This window comes from Plasmodium gonderi, assembly GCF_002157705.1.
Source record: "Plasmodium gonderi DNA, contig: Chr14, whole genome shotgun sequence".
Lineage (NCBI taxonomy): Eukaryota > Apicomplexa > Aconoidasida > Haemosporida > Plasmodiidae > Plasmodium > Plasmodium gonderi.
The window spans coordinates 684,162-708,258 of NW_021628939.1; the positions used below are offsets into that span (position 1 = coordinate 684,162).

At 29.0% G+C, this 24,097-nt stretch overlaps 4 protein-coding genes across 4 annotated transcripts; 2 read left to right on the top strand and 2 right to left on the bottom strand.

Moving 5' to 3' along the window:
* Positions 1–848: 848 nt before the first annotated feature.
* PGO_141390 (hypothetical protein, conserved) lies at positions 849–10,992 on the bottom strand (the record flags this gene model as incomplete). Its single annotated transcript, XM_028690133.1, has 2 exons — positions 849–10,216; positions 10,482–10,992. The coding sequence occupies 2 exons, from the start codon at positions 10,990–10,992 to the stop codon at positions 849–851; spliced, it is 9,879 nt and encodes a 3,292-aa protein (XP_028545934.1).
* A 2,209-nt stretch (positions 10,993–13,201) lies between these two features.
* Positions 13,202–14,404, bottom strand: PGO_141400 (hypothetical protein, conserved; the record flags this gene model as incomplete). Its single annotated transcript, XM_028690134.1, has 1 exon — positions 13,202–14,404. One exon carries the CDS (start codon positions 14,402–14,404, stop codon positions 13,202–13,204), a length of 1,203 nt encoding a protein of 400 aa, XP_028545935.1.
* Positions 14,405–15,744: 1,340 nt separating this feature from the next.
* PGO_141410 (hypothetical protein, conserved) lies at positions 15,745–19,422 on the top strand (the record flags this gene model as incomplete). Its single annotated transcript, XM_028690135.1, has 1 exon — positions 15,745–19,422. The coding sequence occupies one exon, from the start codon at positions 15,745–15,747 to the stop codon at positions 19,420–19,422; it is 3,678 nt and encodes a 1,225-aa protein (XP_028545936.1).
* Positions 19,423–21,644: 2,222 nt separating this feature from the next.
* Positions 21,645–23,855, top strand: PGO_141420 (hypothetical protein, conserved; the record flags this gene model as incomplete). Its single annotated transcript, XM_028690136.1, has 1 exon — positions 21,645–23,855. The coding sequence occupies one exon, from the start codon at positions 21,645–21,647 to the stop codon at positions 23,853–23,855; it is 2,211 nt and encodes a 736-aa protein (XP_028545937.1).
* Between the last annotated feature and the right edge of the window lie 242 nt (positions 23,856–24,097).

Consider the following 24,097-nt stretch of genomic DNA (forward strand, 5'->3'; position numbering starts at 1 on the left):
AGTTTTGGTAATCCAATTACGCTCCTAACACTTCCCTTTTCTCAAAGGAAAAGAGATATTTACCGGTTGTTATTACGATGAAACAGATAGAACCAATCCGCACACGCATAGGCATATGCACATTCATACATACGTCGATACATAAGTCAATACATACGTTGTTACATAAGTCAATACATACGTCGATACATACATCTGTATAACAAAATACAGATTACCTTTTTCTAAAACGAATAAATGGGAATTTTTTTTCGCCATGGAAAACATCTAACATAATAGGTTCCATAAACTCCTTCATATAAAAAGGAATATTTAGCTTAAATAATCTTCAGGCGTAATGCTTTATGTATGTATATCTCTCTATATATATCTATGTGAAGCGAAATCCTTTTTTGAGGTAATAGTTCATCTATGTGGTAGTGACATATGAAGAGCAGTTTCAGAGTTGCAATGTGGACAGAAAAGCTTACGAGGTTTAAGAACACTAAGCAAAGTTCATGCAAAATGGAAGCAAAAAAAAAAAAAAAAAAAAAAAAAAGAACTATAATATCATAAAACGATGAAGATACACAAAATTAAGATTTCCCATGGATATTTTACAACGTGTATGTTAAAACGGAGAGAAAACATGCTGCATACAACCATTATGTACATTTTTGACGTTGAGAAAAATAATAAAAAATAGCATATAACTCCGGCTACAGACGCAAATTCAGTTGTAATTATGGTTGATAAAGCAAGTGGCGGTTAGACATGTAAAAGGCATATGACACAGTTCACATTCATCTGGTAGTTACTTCGGAAAAAAAGGGGGGTTACCCAAATTATAATGGATCATCCAGTTGAAACTAATTTACAAAACTGAAGTCCAATTTTTCTATGCTCTGCTTACTCTTCATCTCTGTCTGTTTTTCCATATCCATTGCTTCTTTGATCAAGTTATATACTAAGATCTTTTCGTCCCCATTAATATCAGCAAGTATTTCCTTAAAAAAAGAGGAGTTCTTAAATGCAAAATTTCTAAAAAGGTTTATCACCTCTTTGAAATATACGGTTATAATATCATTTTCTGTATGTACTACACTTAATTTAACGAAATTATTGTGTATGCACAGATTTTTATCCGGCAAGTTTAATAAACTAATGTTTTCCCCTTGATCTATTTGACATATAAAAAAGGCTTTCATAATGTTCACGTTATTCTTATCACAAATATGAAAAACTTTGTGAATAAAAGAGATAAATGGAATTAGTATTTTTCTTACTAATGCATATCTACTAATAAATAAATTAAAAAATAAATTTAAAATTTTTACAGGATATACAATAATGTCTTCTACACATGAATTTGTTGGTATAACATCTTCGTAATGAATCTTATCAATTGAATAATTAACTACTAATATTGGTGCAATGTGGTTTTTTATTAGATTTTTTATAAAGTAATAAATGATTGAGTCTTCTCTATTTTTCATAAGGGTAAATATATTCTGAATAACATTTATGAATGAATAAATTATTTGACTATTTCTGTACATGTTTTTCGCTTCCACCCTTTTTGTGATTATATTCGCTCTTTTTTTATAGTCACATGCGTAGAGATATACTGCTTTCATCTTGCATGAGAAAGAAATAAAAACGTCCAATATTTGTTGTGTGTAATACATTTTACTCTTTTCATTCATCATATCTGTTGTGTTGATGAAATGTATGAAAACGATTACTTTTACGTAAAACAATTTCAATCTCGGTAAGTCATTTTCATATATAATTTTGTAAAAATAATCTTTATATTTTTTCATTTCCAATAGATAATTATTTATATCATTAATAGAACAATTTTGAAAAAAAAACTTAAGTACCCTACTGCTCAGTTTTTCGTCTTTCAGAAAGTTCATTTTCTTCAGGAAGAGCTCTTGCAGGAGGAGTTTCATTTTTCCCGATAATTTGGTGGGTTCTGTTTTCACATTTTCCAACTTTTCCAACTTATCCAACTTTTGCTCCTTTTCCAACTTATTCAAAAGGGTGTAACAACTAAGAACGGAGTTCCACAAAGGCGTTAGCAATTCCCCTCCTGCTGATCCTCTATTATGCACTCCTACATGCTTATCACTACTGATATTATTACTATTTGCTCCATCATAATTTTTTTTTGTCAAAAAATTATTAACTACAAATAGGTTTAATGTGAATACATTGCAAAGTACACTATACTGGATCCTCTGAGTTTTCATATTCTCCAAGTGTGCATACGCAATGGATATGAATTCAAGCACACTTGGTAGTATTTTTTCATTTATCGAAACTACTAAATGTTTCAGTATATAACTTAGAACTGTGTTTAAAAAAGGGCCCCTTGATATATCCTCATAATTGTGCTTTGTTTCACTATGAGAACAATGTGTATCTGTTTCACAACAGCTGTTACATGTGTTTGAGTCTTTATCCCTAGATGTTTCTTTAAAACTATCTGTGGCATACTCATTGGGTATGGGCTCTTTCTTCTTTTCTATATCTCTATGGTGAGCAATAGAATTGCTCATATGATAAGATGTATCACATGAAAATTCAATCAAACATAAGTAACCAAATATGAATGTAAAGTATATTTCCTTCGTTTCCTTTTTTAATTTCTCCTCATGTTCTTTCAAATGATAACATAAGAAAAGTATTAGTGTTTTAAAAATTAAATAACTTTTCCTACTAATAAAAATATCCTTATAACATATTCTTACAACATTTAAAAATTGTATAAAAATTGAAAATACACTGAAATAGAAAATAGATAAACATCTTGCCTTCTCATTCATGCATGTAAAAAATTTATGTACAATTTCGCTTAGGAATTCCTCATTTTTATTATCTTCAAAAGACCAAAAGTATAAAACAATCGTGTCGTACAAAAGATAACTAATATGCTTTACAACACTTTTTATATTGAACATGCTCAGATTCTTTTGTGCCTTTTCGTTATTTATTATGTAGTTGCTGAACGACTTATGGGAAAAGAGGTAATATACACATGAGTCGAATTCTGAAAAAAATAGGGAGAAATTTATCGCGGATCCCTTGTTTTTTCCTTTCATGCATGTGTTATCACGCACACTCTCCTCATTTCTGGAATAATCACCATTGTTAGAAGCATTGTCATTACTAAACGAATCACTCTTTCCCATGGTACCACACTGAGGATCTTCATTCTTAACTCCGCTGGAGGTCTTAATGGCAAAATAAAAAAAGTACTCAACAAATTTAGAGTGCGAATTGCACAATTCAATTCTATTTAGAAATAAAAACAAATTGTATATACGCATCAAGGGATATTGGAAAAAGTGGGAAAATTGCAGGTACTCATTTTTCCTATCTTCTGCAACATCTAAATTATCCCCTCCTACAGAATTATCATTTTTGTAACTTAAATATATAAAATTAAACGATTCATAATAGATCTTTAGCGAGGTGAAAATATTTATTTCGTAATTTGTGAGCAACATAATTTCATTACTATTTGAAAAATCATCAAGAATAATTTTGGAACGCTTAAAAATCTTTAAGTATCGCACTAATGCTTTTATGGCTACTCTGGACAATTTATAATATCTTATTCCATAATTTATATTATGTAATATAATATTTAGAATTTGTTCAAAATTATCATATAAAGAAAAATTATCGATGATATTTTCTATATCTGCACTGTTAAATTTTTCTTCCCATTTTATGCACTCTCTTTTGGCTCTTTTCCTACGAAAGAGAATATTTTCAATGCAACTAATTTTGTCCTTTATCTTACCTTTCCTGTTACTATGATTAATTTCCTTTTCACATCTATCTCTCCTCACGTTATAGTTATCATGAAACGAATACAGCGTCTTATTCATTTCATCCAAAGCATTTACCTGTTGAGCCATTTCTTGATTACTAGTACTTCTAATACTACTTCTGCTACTACCGTTTCTATCTCTACTACTATCATTAACGTCACTTCTACCCAGTTTGAATGTGTTACTACCTCTTCCACTGCTGAGAGAGAATAGCTTTTTATTGTTATATTCTCGTAAAATGTTTTTCTCATTTTTCACTCTTTTCATGTTAGAGCTGTTTATAATCCGTCCGCTCATTCCTCCTGCAGAATCCACCTTATAGTTGCTCAATATTTGCCCCTTCATTCGTTTTTTCACATAGTTGACATAATAAGGATCATTGTGTATATACACAAAAGGAGAAAGACTTATATTTTTCAAAAAAAATAATAACAATTTCATGGCGAAATGTTTTGTGTCATGAGAAAAAGTGAAATCAGTTTGCCTCATTTTGAAGACGTCAAAAAAATAAATCGATTTTGTTCCTCTAATTGAGTTATTTTTTTTTTGTATATTTTCTTCATTGAAATTTATATGCATGTTAATTTCAAAATTTTTATTAAATAATGAGGTATAGAAGGTTGGACAACTGTTCAGTTCAACACTTAATTGTTTTTCATTTGCTAATAAGTTATTCTCCTTCTTCTTAGAATCCTGTTCAAACGAATTCTTATTATCAATATTACATTCATATTTAGAGTAGGATCCTTTAGACCTATATTTTATGAGATCATAAAGGAGCATATTTTTATTATTTAAAATACTATCGAACAGTTTTGTCCAATGTTTGACATTAAAAAAACCATGCATACGAATCCTTAATTTCAATAATTTCATAAAATAATTGTTCATCTTCTTTTCACAGTAGTTGTTATAAATTACTAAAAGGTAGTAATCAAAATTTTTATGTAATGGAATTACAATATTGTTTTTCAGTAGTTTATATAAACACATAATTGCATCTTGTAGTATACTTTTATCCTTTTCCAAAAATATACTTTTCTGTATCATCAAGGATATTTTATACATAAATCTTTTTAACTTATTCTTCTTCAATAAACTGAACAAGATATTAATAGTCCTGAACAGGATACTGTTTGATTTTTTTTCATACGAATTTAGCAAAATTTCAAATATGCTCAATATTTGGTTTTCAATCTGGGTGCCAAATTTTCTCTGTAAAGCATTCATTGTGCCTTTCATACGACCGATCCTTTGTGCACCATTTTGGTTGCATCTTTTACTACTCCTGTCACTAATTCTACTCTTGTCTCCACTTCTACTGCTCTCGCCACTTCTACTGCTCTCGCCACTTCTACTACTCTTTTCGATACCTCTTTTTGTGCTATATCTTTTTCTGTTTTTCTTTTCCTTTTTTTGTAGAATGCTTAGCAGATTGTTAAACAAACTGATGATGTGCTTCCCCTTCACAATTTCGAAGCTGTATGTATTATCCCCCTCCATTTTTAGTATATAGGCCAAGACGATTTCTAGACAGTTCTTCACCTTGCACATGTTGAGTCGGTTGTTCATTTTTCTTACCACAGTATTGAAGTTTATCAAAACGTGCGTGAACACCTTATTGTCGTGTGGAATTATCTTCAACATGTTCAGATATATAGCGAAGAAATCAAAAAGTCTTTTTTCCTTTTTTTTAACAATATGTTTAGCATTTTCTGCTACTTCGACACAGTTTGGTTGATCTGGTGCATCATTAGGTGCAACGGTATCTATACAATTTCGTGAAGTATTAATTTCGCAATTTGCTTTAACACCCTTTGAGATAATAATACCTGTTGTTCTTCCTTTAATCTGTTTCCAAAAAAAAATTCTCTTCTGTCTTTCGAAATGATTCTTCAGTTGGCATAAGTCCAACGTTTGAAAGTGTGTAAGAGAAAGGGGATAATCATTGAGGGACAAATTTTTTGGTTTTCTTCTTTTAGCTTTGGAAATGCTAGAATGTTCCTGTTTACTTGACATATCTAAAAATACAGTACTATTTAGGGAAGTCGTACTTAAATTACTAGAGGGGAAGAGTTCTTCTTCTGCGTTAAATAATTTGTTTTTTTTTATATTAGTCCAATTTTTCGTTATATAATTATTATTATCTTCAATTTTTATGTAAGATATAATAACATTTTTTATAAAAATAGAAAAAACGACACACAAATAATTTTCCTGGAACATTTGTTTTGAATATGCTTCGTACAGCTTTGTAGCATAACTGAAGATGTACGAATCTACCTGATCATTCTGACTAATAAAATGGGTCATATTTTTTATAAGTAAAACATTTAAGAGTCCACTATTTTTATTCATAAAATGATTATTTAATACATTAAATATAGGTAACATACATTTAAATAATTTCCCTTTTTTTTTGTTATAAAATTTAGCTTTTAAAAATCTGTCTAATATTAGTAAATACATTATTAATTCATTTTTATTTAAATCTACATTTAAAATACATCTGTAAATATTTTTTATTATCAAATTAAAATTTTTTTTTTTTTCTACATACAATTCGAAGAGTTTTATAAAATAAGTTAGAACTAATTCGTAATAAACGTCATAATTATTTGTCAATATGTTTAGGATTTCTAATTCTGTATCATCTTCAAATATATTTTTTTTCTTTCTTTTCCTTGTACAGGCAGTGGCATTATTATTATTTCCCTTCTTTTCCTTGCATTTTGCTTCTTCTCTTTGCAAGATGTTAATAACTGAATTGTTAAAGTTGCCTTTGTCTTTATTTTTGACAAAGTTAATTAATAAACTCAGGAAAAGGTCAAAGTGAACTTCTTCATCAGATTTTTCCTGAATCAATGCGTGCCATATTGGAAGAAACGAAATATTCCCTGAACTACCAATGCTGCTGCTACATTTTTCGTTCTTGTGGAAAGTGTTAAGAGGAACAGACTTATCTTCATCATTGTTGGATATGTTATTTTTATATTTTTCACACATGAGATTAGTGTTAGCCATTTCTCCATTCAAAATATAGCCCATGGGAACCTCATTTTTCATGCTCTTCACGAATTTGACAATTCGGCAGAAAATCTTCAGAATGTATATCAGAAATATCAAAAGAATATTTTCAATGTTTATTAACCTACACATTTGAGTAAATCCATGATCGAAGAAATAAAATGTCATTTCTCTTGCTCTTTTGGAATAACCTCCATTGTTCATGTATTTCTCTTTCTTTTTTCCCATGTGGTCTATATTAGATGTTTGGGATTCGTAATGTTCATAATCGATATCGCAATAATCCTTTTTTAATTGATATATTTTACTCAAAAAATTAAATGACATATGCACAATTTTATAAATTTTATCGAAAAAGAGAAAAGTCAACATATCTGATGCTAAAATGACGTGCACACTTTTCAGTATGTAAACCATGATAAATAAATTATCTACGATGAAAAAATTTGCCGAGTTCATCTTTTTTTTTTTGATTTGTTCTTCATAAGAATTAATAAAACATTGCATTTTTTCTTCTTCAATCTCGTTAAGCATTTCGTGTAGCATATCCATTAGGAGTTTGAAAAGGACATTATCATAAGCCAACTCATATTTCGTGAAATATTTCTCCACATTTTTTACCTGTGTCTCTGTTGCTGAGATTTCTTCCTTTCCATTTTCATTTATAACCGTGTTATTTTTATCGCTATCATCCCTATAGCAGCAGAGAGTATGAGATACATTCCGTATCACCTCATACACAATTGTAGATGTGATAGAATGAATAAGGGAAAAGGAAATGATTTTCCTGAGTTCATTAATAGTTTTCAATGGATGCGTTTGCACTTTTGACAAGAACAGTTTGCATATATCAAATATACACAATATTAAATTGTTCAAATGATACATTTTGTAAAATCCGGATGAATAATACAATATCTGCTTCAAAGAAACGGAGCTTATCATTAATATACTTACTTGTTTTTCTATATCGTCAAATGTATTTAGTGTTAAGGAAGTCATGAAATTAGCATTAATTATGGTTATATAATTTACTAGTAGGGTTATTAAATTATATATATAGTATGGAAATTTTAAAAATATATTTAAAAATAAGTTTATAATGTGTCTAACTAAGTTTATATCTATGTGAATACCATTCATATTATTTATAATAAGTTTCAAAAACTTTTCATATTTTTCGTATTTATCCTTCTTTATGTTATTATTATTTATTATTACTTTATTGTACAAAATTATTAACCCTTTAAGAATTATATCATTTTTTTTCTTTTCATTTACATCCATGTTCATATCATTGTTTTGTATTAAATATTTTTTTACTTGGTTTTCTATGTAAATTCTTACTTTGGTATCTTCTCCCATCGACTCATCTTTATTCCTTTTATTTTTCTTCTTCGCAACTTCTTCCTTCATCATATCTTCCATCTCCCCTTTCATTTCGCTTCCAGCTGTTTTCTCTTCCCCTTTTTGGTCGTATGTACTACTCCTTATGTGATATTTATCTGTTTCATTACTCCCTCTATGCTTATCATTTGTTGAAATGCAATTATCATGCATGTGTTTAGTACCCCAACTAATGGTATCATTCGATTTTTCATTTCCACCATGTGTGGAACTCCTTGTTCCCTTATTATTAAGATGGTGGTTGTTCTTTATAGCACTACTTTCACTCTTATAATTTGTCTTTTTTTCAAAAAATGCAAAATTTTTCTCCTCTTTGGTTTCCAATTTGTCATGCAATTCATTCGATTCCTTGCTAAGATCCTCACGTTTGCTAAATATATAGATTTCCTTTTCGTCTTCATCATATTCGCTACTGTTATTTATTTGACAATTTCCTCTCTTCCTTGCTTTGTATTCCTTTTCTTTAACAATTGTGTAGATATCTTTTTTTTTCTGACTAATTAATTCAGCTACAATGTTCGTGAAGTGAAATAAGATAAAATTTATTTCAAAACTATTTGTTATATTATTCGTATGAAGTGGGCTCTTTGTAATTTTCTTTCTGGCACAAATTGTACATGTGGCATCTAAAAGGTGTAAAAACAATTTGATAATTTTTATAATTGATTTTCCAGTAAATTTCTTCGAAAAAAATAATAAATTTCTAAAAAATTCGAAGAAAACGATTTTTAACAAAGTACTGTGTATTAAATTACAGTACGTCTTGAAAGCCTTTTTCTCTTCAACAGATGCATTTAATTCATTATAACATACATCTTTTTCTTTCATCAATTTGTAGTCTATCTCCAAGAGAAAATTAATAAACATATCGTTATCTCTCGTTTCTACTCCTATCAATGCTTCAGATGCAGAAATCGATGTCGATGTAAATGACGGTGTTCCTGTACATGTTCTTCTTTTCTGCCTTCTGAAAAATTCGTGTATTTTTCCACTACTAGGTATATTCATTTCAAAGTTATGTAAAACATCTGAATAATAACCGAATGTCTCTAACTTTTTTAAAAAGTGTAACCTTTTCAATTCAGAGTAATCATGATGAAAATCCGTGAACATTTTCATTAGTGTCCTTTTAAAATATACCAGAAATGAAGGAAAATTAAAAACTAGTAAGATATCCTTTTTCTTTCTCAAAATTTTTTTGTTAATCTGGTTATTACGAAATAAAAATCCATCAACGTGATCAAGCTTAATGTAATTCTCCATCACCTCTTTTTCTTCTAATTTTATTTTACTAATTTTTGAAACTATTTCATCTGTAGCTATTTTTAAAAAATCTGAAAAAAAATTTTTTTTTTTCCCTTCATTTTTCATATGTTTGCTTGATATGGTGTCCCTCTTTTTTTTTTTCTCATGTGTATAATTTTTTTTGTCTTCATTTTTCATCTCAACATTGTGTTCTGAGTTTTTTTTCCCTTCTTCTTCTTCTTCTTCTTCTTCATCATCTTCATCTTCTTCTGCCCCTGCACCAAATGTACTATTAGAGAAAGGTGACATAACATCTGTTCCATTTTTAATGCTGTTCTTTACTGCATAACGGGCATTGTTACCTCTGTTATACTTCACATTGGAACAGTTACAAAATATGACAGTAAGAAATTTGATAATGCATCTAATATTAGTCAGACTAACATAGGTACTTACACTTGTGCTACCAATTATGTAATTTACAAAAAAGTCATATTCTATGATAGAATACTCAGGGTACACCATGAACATATTCGTCAGACATTTAATAACTTTATATTTAATTAAATCTTCTTTTTGAGCAATTTCTCTTTTAAGAAATTTGTAAATTTTCTCACAATCAATTGTATTTATGCTACAAGTTTTTATTATTTTATTTATGCACTCCAGGTAGAAGTATTTCAATTGTTTGTTTTCCGTTTTTCTTATATTTTCTGATCGAGAAGTAAAAATTTAGGGAGAAAGAAAGAGGAGAAAATTATCAATTGTATAGAATGAGGAATCATCAAAAAGGTCAAATCATAATTAATGATAAGTCATTATGATAGAAGAAGTGAATTTCATAACAAGGTATACATATGTGGGTAAAAAAGAATGAATAAAAATAATCTAATGGGTATATTACACGGAAACCAAATATCACTATTTGCATGTAAATATGTGTTATCAACAAATGTTACACTCAAAAATAGTTATTACTTGAATAATCAATGATTGATGAAATGTTCGGTCCTATCCGTTCATGTATTTGAGATAAAATTAAGGACGTGAAAAGGAATACATTTTTTAAGAAGTTCTCATGCAATTTTTTCACTTCACTTGGAGTATTAACAACAGGTTTATTTAATGTGATATCGATTAAATTGTCATAATGTTCAATTATTTTACCGTTTGTGTGTGTACAAAGCTTTATATAAAATATTGCTAATAATTTTAAAATAAAATTCGTGTTATTTTTTTTTAGTATAAACGTTAATTTGGCATCTATATTTTCAAAGACATTGGTTAAATGTTGTTTATTCACTTGATCTATTAGATTATTTAAAATAAATAAATTTTTAATTACTCTGAAATTTGTTATATTGTTTTGTACACTTATGTTGGATATGTTTTCATATTCTTTTATCATAAAATGATAGTTCCTTTCCATTTCATTTCGATTTTTCATCATTTTATTCTTGCGCCTATTGTATTCCCTTTCTCTAATCATTTTTTCTTAAAAATAGAGTAGTAAAAAAAAAAAAAAAAAAAACGTTTGATTCATAAAATTAGTACATTTTAACATTGTGGTCAAGTGACCAGTATAAAACTAAAGAACATTAAGGTGTGATAAATGTGTTATTGTCCTTAGAACCTTTTTCTGAATACAAACAAAGTGACTCTTAATTCATGCCTTTTTTTTTTTTTTTTTTGGTGGTCAGGTATTTGTATGAGTTATAATGTTCTACAAGTATATGAAGTTCCAATGAGGAATTGGGGGGAGGGGTATAACACCTCCTGCAATCTCAAATGTACAAGCGTGTATGTATATATATGTATATATAGGGATGGGTATATGTATGCGTTTATTCATATATCCGTATGAACAAACTGAGGGTTACACATTCAATGTAGTCCTTGTGCATCGTGCACGGTCCACATGACAGATATGTCACCAAGCATGCTTCTATTCTACCTTGGAAAAGTATGAACGTTCTTATGTATGTTTCTTTTCACGTACGGGTATACAATGGCATACATCTACATATGTACATTCATGTCAATTGCAAAGGACATACGAATAAGTAAGCTATCCCATGTATAAGCTCTTCTTTGAGTTACTTAATCATATGAACAAAACAAGTACAACATATGATACAACCCTTGTTTTCGCTTTGAATAAAAAAAATGAAAACAGAAGAACCTACATTTTTATCAGAGCTGCATTTTATTCGCATATTTAAAGGCCCTCGGGGAATGTTGGTTTTTATTTTTAAGTACTTTAAAAAAAAAAAAAAAATGCACCTTTTTTGTACTTATGCAGAAGTATTAGAATGTATATTTAATGCTGAGCTTGGAAAAAAAAAAAAATTATATAACATATAAAAACATATACATATATGTACATACATATATACGTGCTTCTTTCGCAAAACAACCGCTACTGGTTTGTACCTCTTTTTTAAAAAATGTTAAGCTCGTGATTTCTAACAACGCAAAGGAAATTTCCTTGGATACTCCCCAGCCTAGGGACATTTTGTCCTTATGTCCAGCAATTTAGTACATGTGCAGTGATAAAAATGCTTAAATGAATTATATCATAATTTACACGCATTAGGGGGAAAATCTGTTTTATTTTTTCGTTTATTTTTGCTCATTTTTCTGCTCATTTTTCCGCTTATTTTTCCGCATATTTTTCCGCATATTTTTCCGCATATTTTTCCGCATATTTTTCCGCTTACTTTTCAATTCATTTTTATTTTTTGTTTATCCCCATTTTAGCTTTTTTCATCCCTTATCTTGGCCTTTTCCATAGAGTCGCACACCTGACAGCACTAACTCGATATGGCAATATGAAAATGTAAAAAATGAATAACAATATTACCTTTTGCGACATAACGATTTTTCCACGTGCCTATAAAGGCTAACGTGTATTCGTGTTAGATTTTCATTTTCACTCCTTTGATAAAGGAGAGTTTCCCTGTATCCCCTTCTTTTCCAATGTGTGCACCACAAAGGAATTGTTTCAGGCGCGAAATAAAATGCTACACATATATATATATATATATATATATATATATATATATATATATATATATATATATATATAGTTCTACTCAAATGGACCCTATATCATGATATGTTGTGAAAATATAGTCGATGTTTAATGATAGTTGTAAGTTGTATGCAATTTGAAAAAAAATATATATTATGGTCACGAAAAAATTAGGACCGTGTTACAACAAAGTTGGAACAAATACGCACCAAAAAATTAAATCGAAAATGAGAAAATTGGCAAAACATAACTACAAAAAAGGGACAAAAAAAGAGAAAAAAAAAAAAAAGGGAAAGAATAACAATTAATAATAAACAAAAAAAAAAAAAAAAAAAAAAGATGGGGTATAGTTCAAAATTATTCATAAACTGAAAAGAAATCATAGCTTAATAATGTGATATATCAAAAATGTAAGAATGGAGAGATGTGTTAAAAATGAGGTGTCGTTACTTTTCCGTATATCATTTAAATGTAAGGGGGGGGGGGGGGTAATTATTCATGAGGAAAAAAATATGCATGAAATGGATGCTATACTTAGAATTCGAATTTAGGACATGTAATTTTTGTGATGTTATCATGTCTTTTTACGTTATATCATTGCATACATATTTTTCATACACTTTTTTTTTTTTTTTTTTTTTTTTTTTTATACCACAACATGTGCTCAAAAAAAAAGTCGCCCCCTCTTAAGCAGAGATATAACAAGACTATATATAAATATTGCTGTGAATATTAAGGATACTATGTAGGAAACATATTTGAGTCTTCTTGTTCTTCTTTGCTCTTCTAAGATAAGCCGATTAGCCAAGTCTTGTTCATTCTGCTCTTCCTCTATTTGTGCATAATATTTGTCGAGAGCTTCATAAAATAGATAACGTTCATCCTTACTTAGGTTCATCTTTTTCAATGTGGAATCGTGGATATGTATAAATGCTTGGTCAACATATATATAATTATGTTTATAAAAACGTGGAATTAAGGATTCTAAGTTATGCATTTTGAGAAAGTTGGAAACATCAGTTTTTAACATTTTCTCTTCATAATTTTTCCTTTTTCTAATTTCTCTTTCTTGATAACTTTTCTTTTTCTCTTTTTCTTTCAAAATATCATTTTCTTCATGCTTTTTTAAAATATCATTATACGTTTCCTTTTGATTGTTTTTCAAAGATTCATCAAATTTGTATTTCAAAAATAGGTCGCATAAACCTTTTAAATTTTCTTTAGCTGCTATATGTAACGGTGAATTATTTTCATAATCAAGACAATTTTTTATGTCTACCTTTTGAGTTAATAAAATAATTTGAGCTATATTACCTAAATGTTCTTTTGCACAAATGTGTAGGACAGAATTCATATCCTTATCTTTTATATTAACATCTGCATTATTTTCAATTAGTAAGATAGCAGCTTCTTCTTTATTTCTTTTAATAGAACACATTAGAGGTGTATTGTTTTCGTTATCCTTAGCATTAATACAAGCATTATTTTTTAATAACAGTTCTATACCTTTTACATAATTACATTCACTAGCTATATGTAAACTCGTTTTTCCATTTCTGTTTTTCTCATTTACATCTATTTTTTTCTCAATTAATAATTTGCTCACATTTATCATATCATGACCAAGGGCCATGCATTTCATCAATGCATTATCCTTTTCTTTTTTATCTTTTAGAAATATATTCACATTATGCTCATTTATCAAGTAATAGCAGCATTCAGCACAACCATTTTCAATACCAAATAGTAAGATGGTCAACCCTTCCTTGTTGTGCAAGTTCAAATTCACATTGCTTTCACTTTCTATGACATTCTTAAATTTGTTCACATCATCTTTTAGTATTGCATTCCAAATTTTACGGTTCATCTTATGGAAAATATGTCAGTGCACCAATGAGTGCGTGAATTTACAGGTATAATTCAATTGGGTAAAAGTATAATATAGGATTGGCTTCTTGAAAATAGTTCCAAAGTGCGAGAAATACCCTAAAACAGGGTTATTTACACAGAACTGTGTACAACTGCAGAACAATTTCTCGCAATAAAAAAAAAAGGAAAAAATTGGGAAAAAAAAAAATTTCACGAGCTACTATTATTGAGCAAGCCAGAAAAAAGAACGGATACGTTTAAACGAAATTGTAAAAGGGTACCAAATATAATGATTCCCTATCTATGCACATATAAAAACGCGAGTCCCTAACCTATATTTTTACATAAGGGGGACATTTTTAATCTGTTTTACCCTTGTTTGCCTTGTTTGCCAGTTTTTACCTTTTTTTGTTCTTTTTTGCCAATTTTTACTCATTTTTACCCATTTTTACCCATTTTTACCCATTTTTTGTCCTATCTTATCTTTCTTTATCCTTTTTTTTTTTTTCTTTTATTTTGAAGGCGGGAATTTTTACTTATTAATTGGGAAAATGCTCAGAACGTATTTTGCAAGTATAATCACATAGTGCATTTTTCTGAGATGTTTTTGCATAGAACTTTTATGCCATAGTTATTGTCAAAAATGTTTTAATTTCCATATATTACCGCTTTCCTTCTTCGTTCGTTGGTTTATTTATTTTTTTTTATTATTTTTTTTTTTTTCCCCCTCTCCACTTTTATTGCAAAGAACAGGCACTCATTTAATACATCCTCTACATGTGCACCTTAGGTATACTAACTTTCAAATATTAAGCGCTAATTTTTTTTCTTCTATTATTCTATTATTCTCTTTTATATTTTTATATATTTTTTTTTTTTTTGTAAAATAACTGTCAAATAGGATATTTTATTTTCCCATTACCAGGGGTATTTGTTCTGACATGTTTTGACAATGTCACTCAATCGTTTTGTGTTTACTAAATCGACGTGGCCACTTTAAGGCCACTTTTCAACCAAGAAAAGGTGTGATACTGAGTACACCTTTAGCTTTATATAGCCAAATGATGAAACGATCTTTTATTTCTTTTTCTTTTTCTTTTTTTTTTTTTTTTTTTTTTTTATGAACCTATTTAATTTATCTTAAATATTGTAATCATTTGGAGTTATCCCTGTTCCCCGACTATATTCTTTTTTTTTTTCAATTCTATATAGCTGCTTTGTAACTGTGTTAAGTTTCACGCACACTTAGGTGTTCTAGAGGGATAAACATCAAACACACTAAACATATTAACCGAAATAGAAGACCCTGTAGACTGATCATCCTACGTTAAAAATAACATGATACCATCCAGAAACGTTCTTCTAAAAGTAGAGCGCGAGCTAGCCACATTTCACCAGCTGAAGAGACTGAAAAGGATTGATATTGAGACAAGGCGAATACAAGAAAATGGAGAAAGCACATTTGAAGGAAATAAGCCTTATAATATATACAAGGGTAATAAAGTGTACCTCACAAGTAGCAAAATAAATAAGGGTAACGCACGAGGTAGTAATTCTAATGCGAAAGTAAAGAGGAATAATAAATGGACAGATAATACAGCTAGTTACACAGATAAAATGAGCGTGAGAAAAAATTACGCGAATCATGATAACGAAGGATACAATAGCAAAATTATATCAACTCATTTTGAATGTATGAGTGATAATAATTACTCAATTAGTAGTTACAACCACTTGCTAAATAGTCATCTAAATCGTGGTAAAATTAATTCAAACAGTGGTAGTGGTGGTAGTATTGGTAGTGGCGGTAGTATTGGTAGTGGCGGTAGTATTGGTAGTGGCGGTAGTATTGGTAGTGGCGGTAGTATTGGTAGTGGCGGTAATATTGGTAGCAGTGGTAGTAGTAATAACAACATATCACATGGGAACACAAATAAGAACTTGTATATACACAAATTACATGACTATCTTGATATATCACAGACATCTGAAAATGAAAAAATAAAAATAAATAAAATTTTAAACAAATTGAGAAACGAAAATTTAACCATACATTCTATACTAGATGTCTTAAAAAATTTATGTAACTTGCTGTTAAAAAGGACTTCACACAATTTAAATAATTTAATACCAATTGATTATTTGAACACAAAGAATTCATTAAAAAGGTATAATAGCTATTTTGAGGAATATTTTATACATATAGAAAATTATATACAAAACTATATTTGCTTTATTAATGAGCGAAACATATTTGAGTTGCTTAAATGTATGTACTACCTGAATTATGCACTAAGTCTAAACATAATGGAAATGTTGTTGGAGAAATTTTATCTCCACATGGATAAACTTGATAATTTGAAAATTATTCAGATTTATTACATGATTCAGTCCTTTTACAAAAATTTCTATTTGAAGGATGTAGACAATTATCTCACCTTAATTGTTGATGATAAATTGAGTATGTCCTATAACGATGGATCAACAAACGGAAAAATGAGTAATCTAACGGATTTCATACAGGGGAAGAATAAGTACAGCTTTAGTGATCTATTTGATGAGCCATTTCCCAAAATGGATCTAAGAAGGAATAACATTGAATTATTTCCGGATGAAGGCGAAAAAACTCTTAATAATTCTACACATAAAGGAAACTCATTATGGAATGAGAATCTAAGGAACGATTATAATAATAGTCAATTAACAAATTTAGAAAACTGGAATGATGATAAAACACATCAAAGGGAGAAGGGTGAACACACCCTTTTTAATATACATGAAAACAGAAAACATGAAGAGACAGATCAAATTTTAACACCTACCAAAGAATTTGAAGACCCCCCAAAATATATATATTACTCTATATCAGAGAAAAGAAGAGACGAATTAGAGAATAACGAGATTTTAATAATTTTTAAGTATATCCAAAATTTTCATCATAAAATGAAATTTTTTTATAAAGATAAGATAATTAATTTTTTGAATAAAAATCGAAACCATTTTTCAATCGATACTTTGTTATGTATATTGAATATTTACCAAAATGGTCCTAACGAAATGGCTACCAGAAATTTGGCATACATTTTACACGATCGATTAGATCACATGAATGAAGATCATATGATACAGTTAACTGATTATTTGAAGAGATCGAAAAATGTAGAAAATATCATCCTATATGATAAAAGAGACGACAACAACAATAATGGGATGACACTAATAGGAAAAATACTCCAGAAGATAAAAAACAATAAGGAATTAATAGTTCCAAATAATCTTGCTGTTATATATTTAAATATGCATGAACTTATGAACAGACTAGAGTCTTCCTTAGTTCATGTTATCGAAGGGAAAGATACTGCTTTCCTCACCCATGCTCCAAGAAATCCTAAAGAAGACACAACTTACGGATATCATGAAACCAAATGTGAAGGAATTTCTTCCAGTTCGTTTTCCAAGGAGGGAGAAGGAGAAAATTCAAATTTGTTGAATAATATTCCCATGGACAATGATAAAATAACGGGAGAGAAAAAAAAAAAAAAAAAATCTATAGCGTCATCAAATGAACAAATGGAAAAAACCAAACTTACACATGAAATAATTAAGTTTTGCGATAATTATGTAAACAGCATTTCGAACTTTTCATCAATTTTGAATTTGTACTTATTTTACATTAAGAATGATACGATAAAACATAAAACAATACAAATATTTGAAAAAAAAATTAAAATGAATAAAAATAAATTAACTCAAGAAAATATTTCGAATATAATTTTATCCTTAAGCATATATCCTTACCATACAACCCAAATGTTTACATATTTAGAAAATGTAATAAATGAAAAATTAATGAATGTAAAAAACAATTTCAGTGATGAATATGAAGATGGATGTGTGATGAATGAAAAGGAAAATGTAGAGGAAAATTCCATACATATAGACACGAATTATTTAATTGATATATCCCTAGCATTCGGAATTAGTGGACGAAAAAATTTAAATTTATGGAATCTTGTAGATGTCCACAAAATTATACTTACATGTAACAAAAAGTTGCTGTTATACCTATCATATAGTTTTTTACTGACAAATTATTTTTGTTCTTTGTCATGGTTTTTTATAATAAAAAGGATTGTAGAAGATGTAAAGGCCTTCAATAAGAAACAATATGAATTATTATACGAAATATTAAAATGTTCTGTTTTGTTTAATTATATTGACTTGAATAATTTTACAAATAACAATTATCCTACGTATGTAAATCGATGGAGACGAGGACAACCCGTGGATGGAAATTACAACAGGAGTTATTTTGATAACAACAAGCATAATGAAAATAACTATTTTCTTAAAACGTTTCATTATCTCTTAAATACATCTTATTTTCATTACAAGATGAAATTAATAAATAATCAGCACAATACAAATGTACCGTATGAAGATGTTTTTAATTATTTAAAATTAAAATATGAAAAAAATGTCGAATTTAAAAACTTATATATAATACCATATTTGCTAACTGATTACAATGTAATTATTGACCCATTACCAACAACTCCTATTCATAAATCAACTGGATATGTCATGGGTGAAATACAACTAAAACATAAGGTCTTTCAATGTGATAATTACATCGTATTGTCCTTTTATGATGGTATGTGGGATGAATTTATAAAAACCCCTATTAATGGAAACCAAAATAACTATGATATAAAAGCCCTAGCTGAGCACTTCAAAACATACACAGAATCGCATATCAAAATAAAGATTAACAGATCATCCCTTGTTCGCTTAAGTGATGGAACCTCAACCAACAATACGATTCTTCCACTGGTGCATGTGGAAACAGAGCGATCAAGCCCCCAGACTCTAAATTATCTCAAGTACAGGAAAAAGGACTTACCACAAGAACAGCCGATTAAGTATTTAACTAATAAGTCAAACAATATCAAGAAGAATCAAGACCACAACAAATACTTAAAAATTAAAACCAAAATGGGCATACGAGCACCTTGATGTTACTTTTTTTTTTTTTTTTTTTTTTTTCTACTGAGGAATTTTTTCACATTTACGAGGATTACATGCAGAGGGACACATTATGAAGGGGAAATGATGAAGGGCATCCGCAGATGGTTGCATGTAGAGAGTGGCACATGCTGAAGGTCACCTATGGATACTATGTAAAGAAACCACTTAAAAAAATCACGTAAAGAAACCACGTAAAGAAACCATGTAATGAAAGCAAATGCAGAAGCAGCATTTCTGTGCCTTTTCACTATCAACCCATCTCCGTATGTGCATGTGAACATGCACACATGTACACATGTCTTTGCAGCACCAGTGTCTATAACAGTTTTGTGTTTTTCCTCAGTGCACAAGTCCAAATAAAAACAAAACAAAACAAAAAACGATCAAGCAATTTTAAGGAAAAACATCTGAACATTTTGAATTTCATGCTTCACTTATTTATTTACTCATTTATTTACTCATTTATTTACTCATTTATGTATTCATTAATGTATTCATTTATGTATTCATTTATTTATTTACTTGATTTTATTTTTCATTATTTCTTTTTACCATTGTTTTCCATCTTGTTACCATAAACACAAAATGAACAGCTCAACCATACAAGAAATGTAAAAAAATACAAAGAACTTTGTATCCCACAACAATTTTCCTATTTGCACAACTTTTTTAGTAACTCAAAAATAAAATATAGAAATTTTCTCAAATAAAAGGGGGAAAAAATAAAGTGAAACGTTGTCCACAGTAAAAACAACCACAACAACAATTATAAAAAATAATGAATTAACGAACCTGCACAAATAAAATCACTTAAAGAGAAAATGGGCCTTTCGCCCTGCCATTATTCTTATAGCAGCCTTTACGATAAATGCTTCTTAACTCAAACAATTATATATATATATATATATGTATACATATATGCATACATAATTATAAATGCTGTTTTTTGTTTCCTCAGAATAATACTTCAACACCCACACAGGGAGTTGTTATTGTTTATATTGACCTAAATGTAAGAACAAAAAAAAAAAAAAAAAAGAGATAGAGATTGGGACAGAGGTAGGGACAGAGATAGGGACAGAGATAGGGACAGAGATAGGGACAGAGATAGGGATAGAGATAGGGACAGAGATGGAGATAGAGAAAATGGAGCATAAAAAAAATTTTTTTAAGAGTTCCCCTCTAAAAAAAGGGAACATTTTTTTTCCCCATAAAAAACAGCGTTATAATTGCTGGATCTTTCTTTTGAACAACAAACACCAAAGGGCCAAGCCCCAAATGGCAAGTGCATAAATATATATATATATATATATATATATATATATATATATATACACAAATTCTCACGTGTGAAAATAATTTACATATACAGAACTCACTACCTGAAAGAACCTGAACTGTACATAAAATAAATATCACATTTCAAGCACCCAGGCAGTGCTGCGCATCCCCGTTTTGCTAAATCCACATAACGTTGGATTATCGGATTTGCAGCTGAGGGATATAGTAGTTTGTTAATTTTTTATTCTGGTGATTCGCAAATACATTTACTTTAGCCCAATTCAGCAGTCCTTTTGAGATTTAACTTGAGATGAAATAAACGATAAGTGATTGTTGGGCCACAGGAGCAGAGATCGTTTTGTTAATTTGATGTTATAAATGTTTATTCATCGTATTATTAAGTACTTATCTAGTTTCTTCATACAGGTTTTCCGCGTGCCTATTTTATGCATACATATTCTTCACATGCTTCTTTTCTGCATACCTTTTTTTTTTTTTTTTTTTCTTATTTTCTCTTTATATGCTTACATCCTCCACATGTAGAGTGTACCTAACTGTGTTCCACAACTGAACACATCGCAGATTTTGTACCCCTGCATCTTTTATTTTTTCCATTATATATATATTATTCACATTTTTGCACCCTTCAACTCAACATTGTCACAAAATAATCAACACCTTGATACTTCTCCGACTTTTTGGAAAAACACGTCTAACACTTTCGACATACATATCACTTTCGATATATCTAGCACTTTTGAGATACATAACAGTTTGGGGGGTATATAAACACACTGCCCATTTGGAAATATATATAGAACGAAAATATACTTGCGAACATTTTCAATTCAGCAGTTAGCACATCTGACAAAGGTGACTGTGTAGTCGTGTTAGTACAACGTTCACGGCTCCCTCTTGGACATATAGCTATGGAAGAATTAAAGAATATCATCCCTGATGAGGTTAAAGAGATTCTATCATGTCTACAAGAAGGGAACAGTAATTTCCAGAAATATTTTGGAATACTAAAAAATGAGTATTTAAATAAAGATCCAATTAACAACACGACATGTTTAGTAAAATACATTTTGAAGAATTTAAAAATCTCGGAATTTCAAAAGAATGCATGTCATTATTTAGCGGATATAGTATTATATATTCAAGGAGTAAACAAAATTATAAGGGAAAATGAAAATGAGTTTACTGAGGATATATTAATATTAGATAAAAAAGACGAATTTGAATTCAGAGAAGGACAAAATTATGATTCTGTATATCCACATGATACTATATATCCAGAATATAGAGTAGAAATACGAGATGGTAGATTAAGACAATTCACTTCAAAAGATTACAGAAATGAGATAATAAAGAATTGCACAAAAAATATAAATTATTTAGAATTAATGTATGTCATTAGTACTACTGTATCTCCCCAAAATGGATATGTTTTATACAACAACATTTTTCATAAAGTTGAAATTAGTTATCAATATAAATTATTATCTTTAGAATATTTTGCACATGTTGTTAATAAAATAACAACAGAAAGAGCAAAATATATAGCTCAAATTTTGCCTCTGATTTTAGAAAAATTTTATAGTATAGATGGAAGTCCATATTATAATGACCGTGTAAACAATTTAGATACATTAGTTTCGATGTGTAAATTTGTTAATGTTTTATGTGATGAATCTATAAAAGCACAAGAAGATGATAAGGAGGATGTGGCTTTACACTCAATTGTAGCCTTTATCATGAAAATTTTAAGTTATCACAATACTGATTTACCAATAAACAGAAATGTAGAAAGATTACTTAAGCATATCCATTATGATGATTTAGATTATGAGGAATGTCTAAAGGTGTACACCAATTTATCCTCTAATTTGTACAAAAATAAAAAAGAAATTATTGTAAAAGAATGTTTATCCTGCTTAACATGGAGATTAAGTATAATTAATTCAAATATTCCACGTATTCTGGAAAGTGTAAATATTATAATACCGAATACAAATACATGTGCTTTGGAAAATTCAACTTTAGAAATTTCCATCCTATGCTATCTAATACTTATAGAAAGAATAAATGAACTCTGCTTTCCTCTTATATATTCAGAATTGTATTTATTCAATTTAATGATGCGAAATAGTTACAATCTAATTTTATGTGTCCCCGAGGTGAATGAAAGAATTAAATATAACTTGTTAATTAAAGCGTATCATTTTATATTCGTTTGTTCTGTTATATCCAAAATTATTAGCAAAAGAAGTAGTGAAAATTACAGTAATATTCATAATTTCAAATGGAGACCATTAGAATTTCTAAAAACATTACACCGGACTTTATATGATTATAGGAAATTTAAAACATACTCGAAAAGTATCTACAACAGTATATGCATTATTATGAGACATTTTCATTGGGATATTTTCTACTCATTACATTACAAATTGTTAAATGAAGCCCTTCCAGATAATGCCAGAAGTTTAATTGCAGCATTTGTAAAGGATGAGATATATAAACAAATAATACGTATCATTAAAAAAGAAGATTTAATGAAAGAAAATCTGTATAAAAATGAAAATTTTGCAAAATACACGAACATTCCTCCTAATGGATCCTGTGAAAAAAATAATACAAATTCGCTCGTCACACAAGAAGGGAGTTTAGAAGAAATGAAGATAAACGAATTTATTAAAGAAATAAATAATTTAGGACAGCAAATAAAAAACATTATATATCTCCTCTTAAGTGAAGATTCGGTATTATTAAATGTAGATTCGATTATTGTTGTGCTGAATATGATTAAAATGATTCTACTCAATAAAAAGTTTAAATCCTTTTATAAATTCGTTGTAAACATTGATCAACCGTCTACATGCTTTTTGCAAAGCAAAATTAAACATTTTTATAATCAAATTAAAATTGAAAAGACAATATTAGAAAGAGAAAAACGCGAAGATGGTGGAGCACGTTACACGGGTATGGAAGGAAATGCACTAGTGGACATACCCTACCACAAAATGATAATATCTAAGGATAATTCTATTAGTATGAATGAACTAGAAATTATCGTTATGTTGCTAGGAGACGTTGAAACCAGTATCGAAAATATTAAAGCATTCCAAGAAAGGTAATGCATATTTCTCTTCCCATTTGGTTGCCCCGATTTTGGCCACCCATCATTTTGTTAACCTTTTTTCGCTGTGCTCGATTTTATTTTATTTTTTTTTTGCGCAACCGATTTTTTTAAGACTCATTCGCAAAATTCACATGACTACTCTCTATCTCGTTCGCCTTGTAAAACATTGTATTGTGAAAGATTCAGTTTATGATAAGGTAAATATATTTTTATAACTTCTTTTTTTAAGACTATTCT